This window comes from Hypanus sabinus, chromosome 3, assembly GCF_030144855.1.
Source record: "Hypanus sabinus isolate sHypSab1 chromosome 3, sHypSab1.hap1, whole genome shotgun sequence".
Classification (NCBI taxonomy): domain Eukaryota; kingdom Metazoa; phylum Chordata; class Chondrichthyes; order Myliobatiformes; family Dasyatidae; genus Hypanus; species Hypanus sabinus.
In genome coordinates this window covers 191,959,993-191,973,231 of record NC_082708.1, presented here as the reverse complement: position 1 = coordinate 191,973,231, position 13,239 = coordinate 191,959,993, and the positions used below count along the sequence as shown (strand labels likewise).

Here is a 13,239-nt window from a genome sequence, read left to right as displayed (position 1 = left end):
CAGGCCCAGCTCCATCAAATGCTCTTCATATGACAATTCATTCAATCCTGGAATCATTTTCATGATCCTCCTTTGAACCGTCTCCAGTTTCAGCTCATCCTTTCCAAGATAAGAGGCCCAAAACTGCTCACAATACTCCTAGTGAGGCCTCACCAGTGCTTTATAAACCCTCAACATTACATCCTTGTTTTTATATTCTAGTCCTCTTGAAATGAATGTTACATTGCATTTGCCTTCCTCACCACCGGCTCAACTTTCAAATTAACTTTTAAGGAATCCTGCACGTCCTTTTGCACCTCAGTTTTTTAAAATTTTCTCTCCATTAAGAAAATAAACCCTTTCATTTCTTCTAGCAAAGTGCATGACCATACACTTCCCAACACTGTACTCTATTTACCATTTCTTTGTCCATTCTCCTAATTTAGATGTCATTCTGTAGCCTCTCTAGTTCCTCAAAACTACCTGCCCCTCCACCTATCTTCATACCCTCTGCAAACTTTGCAACAAAGTCATCAATTCCATCATCCAAATCACTATCACATAAAAAGAATTGGTCCCAACACAGCCCACTACTCACTAGCAGCCAACTAGAAAAGGCTCTCTTTATTTTTACTCTTTGCCTCCTACCAACCAGCCACTGCTTTATCCATGCTAGAATCTTTCCTGTAATACCATGGGCTTATAGCATGTTAAACAGTCTCATGTGTGGCACCTTGTCAAAGATCTTCTGAAAATCCAAGTATACTACATCAGTCAATTCTCCTTTGTCTATCCTGCTTGTTGTTTCTTCAAAGAATTCCAATGGATTTGTCATGAAAGATTTTCCCTTGAGGAAACCATGCTGACTATAGCTTATTTTATCAATTGCTTCCAAGTTCCCTGAGACCTCATCCTTAATGATCAACTCCAACATCTTCCCACCCACTGAGGTCAGGCTAACTGGCCTATAGTTTCCTTTCTTCTGCTTCTTTCCCTTCTTGAAGAATGGAGTGCCATTTGTAATTTCGCAATCTTCAGGAACCATTCCAGAATCTAGTGATTTTTGACACTATCTGGTCCAAGTGACTTATCTACCTTCAGACCTTTCACTTTCTCAAGAACTTTCTCTCTAGTTATGGTAACTTCATCCCTCTGACACAATGAACTTCTTGATTCTTGAAAGATCTTTACTAATGCCTCCACAATCTCTACCTCCTTTGGAACCCTAAGCTGAACACCATATGGTCAAGGGACTTTTCTACCTTCAGTCCTTTCATTTTCCTAAAAATCTTCCCCACTGCATCCAAGGAAGACCTCAGTTTGTGACACTTGTTCATACCACTGGACCCGTACTTGTGAGGCTGAAAGAGTAGAAGAGCCCCAGGTTGCAGTCAGAGGTGCTGAGTCCAACCCCTGGTATTGGATAATCAACATCAGGGGTGTGTAAAAATAGAGATTCACAGCAGTTTCTCAGAGTTGAGGAGCAACTGATCAACAAAAGGATTCATTGGAAAGGGCCACTAAAAATAACTCGTGCATGCGAAGAAGCCAATCTTCTGAGTGTACCACTTTTAGAGTGGATTTTGCTCATCAAGCTCGGGCCAGGCTTGAGTGAGGCAAACTATCTGGTATGTCTCACTCCTTCTGTTCTTATTTGTTCATTCCTCATCTGTTAGTGTGGTGAACTACATATACCTGTCTGGACACGCCCCCTGCTGACTGCTCCTGTGGCTCCTCCCACAGACCCCTGTATAAAAGCAATCAAGGCCTGAGCCCGGCCTCTCAGTCTCCAGGATGTAGTATGGTGGTCACTCACTGCTTGTTCCTTCTTCCAGTCAATAAAAGCCGATATCTCGCCTTACGTCTCAGAGTGAGTTATTGATGGTGCATCAGTTAGGACATAGTATTTTAATAAGAATGGCTCCAGGGACAATGTTTTGTCCTCTGTGTGGAATGTGGGAAGTCTGGGAGACTGCCAATCTCCTGGATAAACACATATGCAACAGGTGCACCGAGTTGCAGCTCCTGAGAGAACGTACTAAGGGAATGGAGCTGACCTTCAACATATATGGGAGAATGAGGAGGTGATAGACAGGAGCTACAGGAAGGTAGTCACCAGATGTGTAACTGGGTGACAGTCAGGGGAAGGAGGGGAAATGTACAGCCAGAGCAGAGCACACCTGTAGCCGTTCCCTCAATAATAAGTACACCACTTTAGATATTGCTGAGAGGGCTGTCCTTCTGGAGGCAGCTACAGTGACCAGGTCTCTGAGTGCTGTGGCTCAGAAGAGAAGAGAGGTGAAGAGCACTGCAGTGGTGATAGGAGATTCCACAGGCATAGGAACAGAGATGAGATTCTGTGGGTGAGATAGAGACACCTGGATATTATGAGAATGGTGCCAGGATCAAGGATGTCTTGCATCAGGTCCATGGCATTCACAAGGGTGAGGGTGAGCATCCAGAAGTCTTGGTACATATTGACACCAAAGGCATAGGTAGACAAGATGAGGAGAATTTTAAGGAACCAGGTAGAAAGCTGAAAAACAGAAGCTCCAGGGCAGTAATCACAGGACTGCGGCCTGTGCCATAACCCAAGGAGGGTATTTGGCAGTAGGATAATTCAGCAGGTGAGTGTGTGGCTGAGGAACTGGTGCAGGGGATAGGGGTTCAGCTTTATGGATCACTGGGATCTCTACTGGGGAAGGTACGACCTTTACAAAAGGGATGTTACACCTGAACTCGAGGGATCCAATATCCTTGCAGGCAGCCTGGCTTGAGTTGTTTGGGAGGGTGTAAACTAATTTGGCAGGGGGACAGGAACTGGAGTGATTGTGCCGAAAATGAGGTGGTTGGTTTATAAATGAAGGTAATGTGTAGTGAGACTCCTAGCAAAGAGAGGCTGATGACTGGGCAAAATTGTAGTCAACAGGATGGATTGCAACATAAAAGGCAAACAAAATCAATGAGTAAATACAGGACTCAAAGTTCTACTTGAATGGATCGCGGATCAGAAGGTGTTTTGTTTGAATGGATGTCTCAGTTTACATCCACAGCATTTTGGAGAGGGAGGGGAAGCAGCTAGATGTCTTGGTACACATTGGCACTAATGACATAGGAAGGGTAAGCAAAGAGATCCTGAAAAGAGAATTTAGAGAGCTAGGGAGAAAGCTGAGAAGCAGGTCCTCCCGGGTTGTAATTTCGAGATTGCTGCCTGTGCCACACACTAGTGAAGGTAGGAACAGGATGATTTGGCAGATGAATGTGTGGCTGAGAAGCTGGTGCATGGAGCAGGGCTTCAGATTCTTGGATCATTGGAATCTCTTCTGGGGGAGGTATGATCCGTTCAAAACTGACAGCTTGCAACTGAACCCAAGGTTATTCTCAGGGCTAGGTTTGTTAGAGCTGTTGGGGAAGGTTTAAACTAATTAGACAGATTGGAACTGGAGTGAAGGGACTCAGGATAGGACGGATGGTAAAAAAGCAAAGACAGTGTGCAGTCAGACTGTCAGGAAGGGCAGGCAGATGATGGGACAAAATCACAGCCAGCAGGGTGAGTATCAGTGCATTAGGGACGTAGAATCAAAAGGTTAACAAATGCAGTACTCAAAGTGTTGTATCTCAATGCAGAGAATATAAGAAATAAGGTGGATGATTTTGTTGCACTTTTACAGATTGCCAGGTATGATGTTGTAGCCATCTCTGAATCATGGCTGAAGGATGGTTGTAGTTGGGAGCTGAATGTCCAAAGTTACACATTTTATCGGAGGGATAGGAAGGTAGACAGAGGGGGTGGTGTGGCTCTACTGGTAAAAAATGGCATCAAATCAGGAGAAAGATGTGACATAGGATTGGAAGATGTTGAATCCTTGTGGGTTGAGTTAAGAAACTGCAAGGGTAAAAGTACCCTGATGGCAGTTATATCCAGGCCTCCAAACAGTAGCCGGGAGGTGGACCACAGGTTACAACAGGAAATAAAAAAGGCGAGTCAAAAGGGCAATGTTATGGTAGTCATGGGAGATTTTAACATGCAGGTCAATTGGGAAAATCAGGTTGGTAATGGATCTCGTTTATTGAATGCCTAAGAGATGGTGCTAGAGGACTGGAAAATTTAAAATGTCACTCTACTCTTTCAGAAAGGAGGAAAGTAGCGAAAAGGAAATTATAGACCAATTAGCCTGACCTCAGTGGTTGGGAAGATGTTGGAGTCAGTTGTTAAGGATGAGGTTGTAGAGTACTTGGTGACACAGGACAAGATAGGACAAAGTCAGCATGGTTTCCTTCAGGGAAAATCTTGCCTGACAAACCTGTTGGAATTCTTTGAGGAGATTACAAGTAGGATAGATAAAGGCGATGCAGTAGGCGGTGCATATTTGGACTTTCAGAAGTTAAGAGGTCATGGTATTACAGGAAAGTTACTGGGATTGTCAGAGCATTGGCTGATTGGTAGGAGACAGTGAGTGGGAATAAAAGGATCCTTGTTTGGTTGGCTGTCAGCAGTGTTCTGCCAGGGTCAGTGTTGGGACCGCTTGTTTTTATGCTGTATATGAATGAGCTAGATGATGAAATAGATGACTTTGTTGCCAAGTTTGCGATGATACGTAGATTGGTGGAGGGGCAGGTAGTGTTGAAGAAACAGGTAGGATGCAGATGGAATTAGACAGATTCGGAGAAAGGGCAAGAAAGTGATAAATGAAATGCAGTTTGATGGCTCTGGGTCTGTACTTGCTGGAACTTAGAAGGATGAGGGAGATCTCAATGAAACCTTTCAAATGTTGAAAGGCCGAGACACGGAAATGATGTTTTGCATGGTGGGGGAGTCTAGGACAGGAGAGCACAAGCTCAGGATAGAGGTGTGTCCATTTAAAACAGAAAAGAGGAGAAATTTCTTCAGCCAGAAGGTGGTGAATTTGTGGAATTTGCTGTCACAGGCAGCTGTAGAGGCCAAGTCATTGGGTGTGGAGCTTAGAGAAATAGCGGACTATGGGTAACCCTTAGTAATTTCTAAAATAAGTACATGTTTGGCACAGCATCATGGGCCAGAGGGTCTCTATTGTGCTGTAGATTTTCTAAGATTCTATGTGTATTTAAAGCAGAGCTTGATAGGTTCGATTGGACATGGCATCAGAGGCTATGGGGAGAAAGCCAGGAACTGGGGTTGAGGAGGGGAAAAAAGGATCAGCCATGATGAAATGGTGGAGCAGATTCGATGGGCCAAATGGCCTAATTCTGCTCCTATGTGTAATGGCTTATGAATGTGTGTGGTATACAGAACAAGATAGTTGAACTTGTAGCACAGTTAAAGATTGGCATGCATGATGTAGATATCGCTGAGTTTTGGCTGAAAGGAGATTATAAGCTGGGAGCTTAATGTCCAAGGAAACACTCTGATGGGAAAAAATGCAATTAAATCATAGAAAGAGGTGACATAGGGTCAGAGGTTTTAAATCATTTTGGATAAAGCTAAGGAACTGCAAAGGTAAAAAGACCATGATAGGAGTTATATACAGACTCCCAAACAGTAGTAATGATGTACCCTGCAAATTACAATGGGAGTCAGAAAAACATGTCAAAAGGGCAATGTTACAACGGTCATGGGGGATTTTAATGAACAGTTAGATTGGGACAATCAGGTTGCAGCTGGATACCAAGAGGGGGAATTTCTCGATGACTTTTTCCAACAGCTATCTTGGATTGACTGTTGTGTAATGAACCAGTATTGATAAGAGAGGTCAAGGTAAAAGAAACTTAGAAGCGAGAAATGTTTTGGGCCAAGACCCTTTAGCAGGACTAGAGAGAAAACATGAGGAGTAAGAGTGAAAAGGTGGAGGATGAGGAAGGAGAAATAGAAGGTGACGGGTGAAACCGGGAGACGGAGGGGTGAAGTAAAGATCTGGGAAACTGATTGGTTAAGAAGATACAGGGCTGGAGAAGGGGAATCATAGGAGAGGGCAGAAGTCCATGGAGAAACAATAAAAGGCAGTGGGGGAAGGAAATGGTAGATGAACTGAATAGGTATTTTCCAACAGAGTTCATCCTGGAAGACAACAGCACTGGGGTGAAAGTTCCAGACATCAGTGAGCTCAAGTGTACCAAGTTGCCATTACGACAGAGAAGGCTCTTTGGAAACTGAAAGGTCTGAAGGCAGATAAGTCATGATAGCCACACAGAGTACACCAGCTGTTAGAATTTACTGTAAACATGTGGCTTAAAGGTACTTGAAAGCAATAGATTGAACAGGCATTAGTCTCTGACAGAGAAGAAACAACTCACACCTCCAGTTGACCTGTCTGACAGTGTAGAGAATCTCACACCTCCACGTGACCTGTCTGACAGTGTAGAGAATCTCACACCTCCACGTGACCTGTCTGACAGTGTAGAGAATCTCACACCTCCACGTGACCTGTCTGAGAGTGTAGAGAATCTCACACCTCCACGTGACCTGTCTGACAGTGTAGAGAATCTCACACCTCCACGAGACCTGTCTGAGAGTGTAGAGAATCTCACACCTCCATGTGACCTGTCTGACAGTGTAGAGAATCTCACACCTCCACGTGACCTGTCTGACAGTGTAGAGAATCTCACACCTCCACGTGACCTGTCTGAGAGTGTAGAGAATCTCACACCTCCACGAGACCTGTCTGACAGTGTAGAGAATCTCACACCTCCACGTGACCTGTCTGAGAGTGTAGAGAATCTCACACCTCCACGTGACCTGTCTGAGAGTGTAGAGAATCTCACACCTCCACATGACCTGTCTGAGAGTGTAGAGAATCTCACACCTCCACGTGACCTGTCTGACAGTGTAGAGAATCTCACACCTCCACGCGACCTGTCTGAGAGTGTAGAGAATCTCACACCTCCACGTGACCTGTCTGAGAGTGTAGAGAATCTCACACCTCCACGTGACCTGTCTGACAGTGTAGAGAATCTCACACCTCCACGTGATCTGTCTGACAGTGTAGAGAATCTCACACCTCCACGTGACCTGTCTGAGAGTGTAGAGAATCTCACACCTCCACGCGATCTGTCTGACAGTGTAGAGAATCTCACACCTCCACGTGACCTGTCTGAGAGTGTAGAGAATCTCACACCTCCACGCGACCTGTCTGACAGTGTAGAGAATCTCACACCTCCACGTGACCTGTCTGACAGTGTAGAGAATCTCACACCTCCACGTGACCTGTCTGAGAGTGTAGAGAATCTCACACCTCCACGTGACCTGTCTGACAGTGTAGAGAATCTCACACCTCCACGTGACCTGTCTGACAGTGTAGAGAATCTCACACCTCCACGTGACCTGTCTGACAGTGTAGAGAATCTCACACCTCCACGTGACCTGTCTGACAGTGTAGAGAATCGCACACCTCCACGTGACCTGTCTGACAGTGTAGAGAATCTCACACCTTCACCTGACCTGTCTGACAGTGTAGAGAATCTCACACCTCCACGTGACCTGTCTGAGAGTGTAGAGAATCTCACATCTCCACGTGATCTGTCTGACAGTGTAGAGAATCTCACACCTCCACGTGACCTGTCTGACAGTGTAGAGAATCTCACACCTCCACGAGACCTGTCTGAGAGTGTAGAGAATCTCACACCTCCACGTGACCTGTCTGACAGTGTAGAGAATCTCACACCTCCACGTGACCTGTCTGACAGTGTAGAGAATCTCACACCTCCACGTGACCTGTCTGACAGTGTAGAGAATCTCACACCTTCACCTGACCTGTCTGACAGTGTAGAGAATCTCACACCTCCACGCGACCGGTCTGACAGTGTAGAGAATCTCACACCTCCACGAGACCTGTCTGAGAGTGTAGAGAATCTCACACCTCCACGTGACCTGTCTAACAGTGTAGAGAATCTCACACCTACACGCGACCTGTCTGAGAGTGTAGAGATTCTCACACCTCCACGTGATCTGTCTGACAGTGTAGAGAATCTCACACCTCCACGTGACCTGTCTGACAGTGTAGAGAATCTCACACCTCCACGTGACCTGTCTGACAGTGTAGAGAATCTCACACCTCCACGTGACCTGTCTGACAGTGTAGAGAATCTCACACCTCCACGTGACCTGTCTGACAGTGTAGAGAATCTCACACCTTCACCTGACCTGTCTGACAGTGTAGAGAATCTCACACCTCCACGTGACCTGTCTGAGAGTGTAGAGAATCTCACATCTCCACGTGATCTGTCTGACAGTGTAGAGAATCTCACACCTCCACGTGACCTGTCTGACAGTGTAGAGAATCTCACACCTCCACGAGACCTGTCTGAGAGTGTAGAGAATCTCACACCTCCACGTGACCTGTCTGAGAGTGTAGAGAATCTCACACCTCCACGAGACCTGTCTGAGAGTGTAGAGAATCTCACACCTCCACGTGACCTGTCTGAGAGTGTAGAGAATCTCACACCTCCACGTGACCTGTCTAACAGTGTAGAGAATCTCACACCTACACGCGACCTGTCTGAGAGTGTAGAGAATCTCACATCTCCACGTGATCTGTCTGACAGTGTAGAGAATCTCACACCTCCACGTGACCTGTCTGAGAGTGTAGAGAATCTCACACCTCCACGTGATCTGTCTGAGAGTGTAGAGAATCTCACACCTCCACGAGACCTGTCTGAGAGTGTAGAGAATCTCACACCTCCACGTGACCTGTCTGAGAGTGTAGAGAATCTCACACCTCCACGTGATCTGTCTGAGAGTGTAGAGAATCTCACACCTCCACGAGACCTGTCTGAGAGTGTAGAGAATCTCACACCTCCACGTGATCTGTCTGAGAGTGTAGAGAATCTCACACCTCCACGAGACCTGTCTGAGAGTGTAGAGAATCTCACACCTCCACGTGACCTGTCTGAGAGTGTAGAGAATCTCACACCTCCACGTGACCTGTCTGAGAGTGTAGAGAATCTCACACCTACACGCGACCTGTCTGAGAGTGTAGAGAATCTCACACCTCCACGCGACCTGTCTGACAGTGTAGAGAATCTCACACCTCCACGAGACCTGTCTGAGAGTGTACAGAATCTCACACCTCCACGCGACCTGTCTGAGAGTGTAGAGAATCTCACACCTCCACGAGACCTGTCTGAGAGTGTAGAGAATCTCACACCTCCACGTGACCTGTCTGAGAGTGTAGAGAATCTCACACCTCCACGCGACCTGTCTGAGAGTGTAGAGAATCTCACACCTCCACGCGACCTGTCTGAGAGTGTAGAGAATCTCACACCTCCACGCGACCTGTCTGAGAGTGTAGAGAATCTCACACCTCCATGTGACCTGTCTGAGAGTGTAGAGAATCTCACACCTCCACGTGACCTGTCTGACAGTGTAGAGAATCTCACACCTCCACGTGACCTGTCTGAGAGTGTAGAGAATCTCACACCTCCACGCGACCTGTCTGAGAGTGTAGAGAATCTCACACCTCCACGCGACCTGTCTGAGAGTGTAGAGAATCTCACACCTCCACGCGACCTGTCTGAGAGTGTAGAGAATCTCACACCTCCACGCGACCTGTCTGAGAGTGTAGAGAATCTCACACCTCCACGCGACCTGTCTGAGAGTGTAGAGAATCTCACACCTCCACGCGACCTGTCTGAGAGTGTAGGTAATCTCACACCTCCACGCGACCTGTCTGACAGTGTAGAGACTCTCACACCTCCACGCGACCGGTCTGACAGTGTAGAGAATCTCACACCTCCACGTGACCTGTCTGAGAGTGTAGAGAATCTCACACCTCCACGCGACCTGTCTGAGAGTGTAGAGAATCTCACACCTCCACGTGACCTGTCTGAGAGTGTAGAGAATCTCACACTTCCACGTGACCTGTCTGAGAGTGTAGAGAATCTCACACCTCCACGTGACCTGTCTGAGAGTGTAGAGAATCTCACACCTCCACGCGACCTGTCTGAGAGTGTAGAGAATCTCACACCTCCACGTGACCTGTCTGACAGTGTAGAGAATCTCACACCTCCACGTGACCTGTCTGACAGTGTAGAGAATCTCACACCTCCACGTGACCTGTCTGAGCGTGTAGAGAATCTCACTCCTCCACACGACCTGTCTGAGAGGGTAGAGAATCTCACACCTCCACGCGACCTGTCTGAGAGTCTAGAGAATCTCACACCTCCACGCGACCTGTCTGAGAGTCTAGAGAATCTCACACCTCCACGTGACCTGTCTGAGAGTGTAGAGAATCTCACACCTCCACGCGACCTGTCTGAGAGTGTAGAGAATCTCACACCTCCACGTGACCTGTCTGAGAGTGTAGAGAATCTCACACTTCCACGTGACCTGTCTGAGAGTGTAGAGAATCTCACACCTCCACGTGACCTGTCTGAGAGTGTAGAGAATCTCACACCTCCACGCGACCTGTCTGAGAGTGTAGAGAATCTCACACCTCCACGTGACCTGTCTGACAGTGTAGAGAATCTCACACCTCCACGTGACCTGTCTGACAGTGTAGAGAATCTCACACCTCCACGTGACCTGTCTGAGCGTGTAGAGAATCTCACTCCTCCACACGACCTGTCTGAGAGGGTAGAGAATCTCACACCTCCACGCGACCTGTCTGAGAGTCTAGAGAATCTCACACCTCCACGCGACCTGTCTGAGAGTCTAGAGAATCTCACACCTCCACATGACCTGTCTGAGAGTGTAGAGAATCTCACACCTCCACGTGACCTGTCTGAGAGTGTAGAGAATCTCACACCTCCACGTGACCTGTCTGAGAGTGTAGAGAATCTCACACCTCCACATGACCTGTCTGACAGTGTAGAGAATCTCACACCTCCACGAGACCTGTCTGACAGTGTAGAGAATCTCACACCTCCACGTGACCTGTCTGACAGTGTAGAAAATCTCACACCTTCACCTGACCTGTCTGACAGTGTAGAGAATCTCACACGTCCACATGACCTGTCTGACAGTGTAGAGAATCTCACACCTCCACGAGACCTGTCTGAGAGTGTAGAGAATCTCACACCTCCACGTGACCTGTCTGAGAGTGTAGAGAATCTCACACCTACACGTGAGCTGTCTGACAGTGTAGAGAATCTCACACCTCCACTTGACCTGTCTGAGAGTGTAGAGAATCTCACACCTCCACGTGACCTGTCTGAGAGTGTAGAGAATCTCACACCTCCACGTGACCTGTCTGAGAGTGTAGAGAATCTCACACCTCCACATGACCTGTCTGACAGTGTAGAGAATCTCACACCTCCACGAGACCTGTCTGACAGTGTAGAGAATCTCACACCTCCACGTGACCTGTCTGACAGTGTAGAAAATCTCACACCTTCACCTGACCTGTCTGACAGTGTAGAGAATCTCACACGTCCACATGACCTGTCTGACAGTGTAGAGAATCTCACACCTCCACGTGACCTGTCTGAGAGTGTAGAGAATCTCACACCTACACGTGAGCTGTCTGAGAGTGTAGAGAATCTCACACCTCCACGTGACCTGTCTGAGAGTGTAGAGAATCTCACACCTCCACCTGACCTTCATGAAACGGTCTCATATTTACAACATGTCTTGCCAATCTACTAGGATCATTTCTTTGTCCAATGCTCCCACAATGTCTCCCTGCATTGTTGAGACTTGTTGTAAATTAGTGGACTGCTTCTTCAAGCATCTCCATACCATCCGGGCTTCCTGGTGGCCAAATATTTGAATTTCATTTCCCATTCTCATTCCACCGTGCCCTCCTTCCCCTTGTGTCATGTTGGTTTCACCCTTCGAGAGAAGGTGCCGCACCTTATATTGTGTCTGGTTATCCTCCGCCCTGATCGTACACTTCGATTTCTGCTTGCAGTGAGCAAATTCCCCACTCTGACCTTTCACTTCCGCTCACCTGCCTGTCACCCTCTCCTTCCCTTTTTCCATGGTCCACTCTTGTCTGCTGGCAGATTCCTGTTTCTCCAGCCCTTGAACTTTTCCACCCAGCCCATGTTTTTACTTAGGCCTCCTCCCCGTCCCAAGAAAGGACCTCAGCATAAATGTCACCTGTTTACACGGATACTGACTGAGTTCCTGTGAATATAATGAAAGATTTTGAGTGGATGGTTCACAACACAAGTTTTTCTCTGCACCTCAGTACCTGTGACAATAAGAAACATCAAAAAATTCTTCCGGCCTTACCTTGCACTCCTTACAACAGGGTCCAGTGGACGAGCACTCAGCACCGGCTGTGAATGTGCAAGTCGATGGCTGACAGCAGACATCATTACAATCCTGAGGACACAACAATAAAATGACTTGAGACTGGGGAAGCATTACCTGTATTGAACCAGTTCCTGCTGGTGTTATGATTGGTGGGTGACTGGATCCTGCTGGGGTTATGCCTCAAGTATAACCAGTTCCTGCTGGGGTTATGATTGGTGGGTAACTGGATCCTGCTGGGGTTATGCCTCAAGTATAACCAGTTCCTGCTGGGGTTATGCCTCAAGTATAACCAGATCCTGCTGGGGTTATGCCTCAAGTATAACCAGTTCCTGCTGGGGTTATGATTGGTGGGTGACTGGATCCTGCTGGGGTTATGCCTCAAGTATAACCAGTTCCTGCTGGGGTTATGCCTCATGTATAACCAGCTCCTGCTGGATAAGAAGTTCCTACCAGAGTAATGTCTAGAAGATATGGTTTGGCCAGAGTAATGTAAAGGCATCTCTTTCCCTATCGGTACCAGTCCAGCACCAATCACTGTTCCTGTGGCTCACCAGGTTTCTCACTCCAGTCCCAGAAGGTGACTTTAACACACAGTTCTGCCTGTGTCTCCAGTGCAGTCTGAGCATGATGAAAATTCTCTCTACACCCTCAAGTGCAAATAGACAATAGACAATAGACAATAGGTGCAGAAGTAGACCATTCGGCCCCTCGAGTCTGCACCGCCATTCTGAGATCATGGCTGATCATTCACTATCAATACCCAGTCCCTGCCTTGTCCCCATATCCCTGGATTCCCCTATCCATCAGATATCTATCTAGCTCCTTCTTGAAAGCGTCTCACTGTATTACTCTGCAGAAGAGTGAAGGAATTATCCCCAATGTGTGGAATCACACTTGTTGACAAATTAACATCGAGAAAAATTAGTTCAATGGGTAAAGTCATCTGCACTCACTGAGTAGATGCTTCCAACGGGGGGGGGGGGGGGGGGAATCCAACACCATCAGAGGGTACAGACTTCCAATGGGGGGGATCAAACACCAGAGGGTACAAACCTCCAACGGGGGGGGGGTCAAACATCAGAGGGTAC

At 47.3% G+C, this 13,239-nt stretch overlaps 1 protein-coding gene across 3 annotated transcripts in view; it reads right to left on the bottom strand.

Annotated features, from left to right (window-relative positions):
• Nucleotides 1–13,239, bottom strand: part of LOC132392013 (disintegrin and metalloproteinase domain-containing protein 12-like) — a 265,513-nt gene that overhangs the window by 48,477 nt on the left and 203,797 nt on the right. For all 3 annotated transcript variants that reach the window (XM_059965910.1, XM_059965912.1, XM_059965911.1), the window contains exon 13: nt 12,128–12,220. In XM_059965910.1, the coding sequence (XP_059821893.1) occupies nt 12,128–12,220 (93 nt within the window). The remainder of the gene's footprint in view (nt 1–12,127; nt 12,221–13,239) is intronic.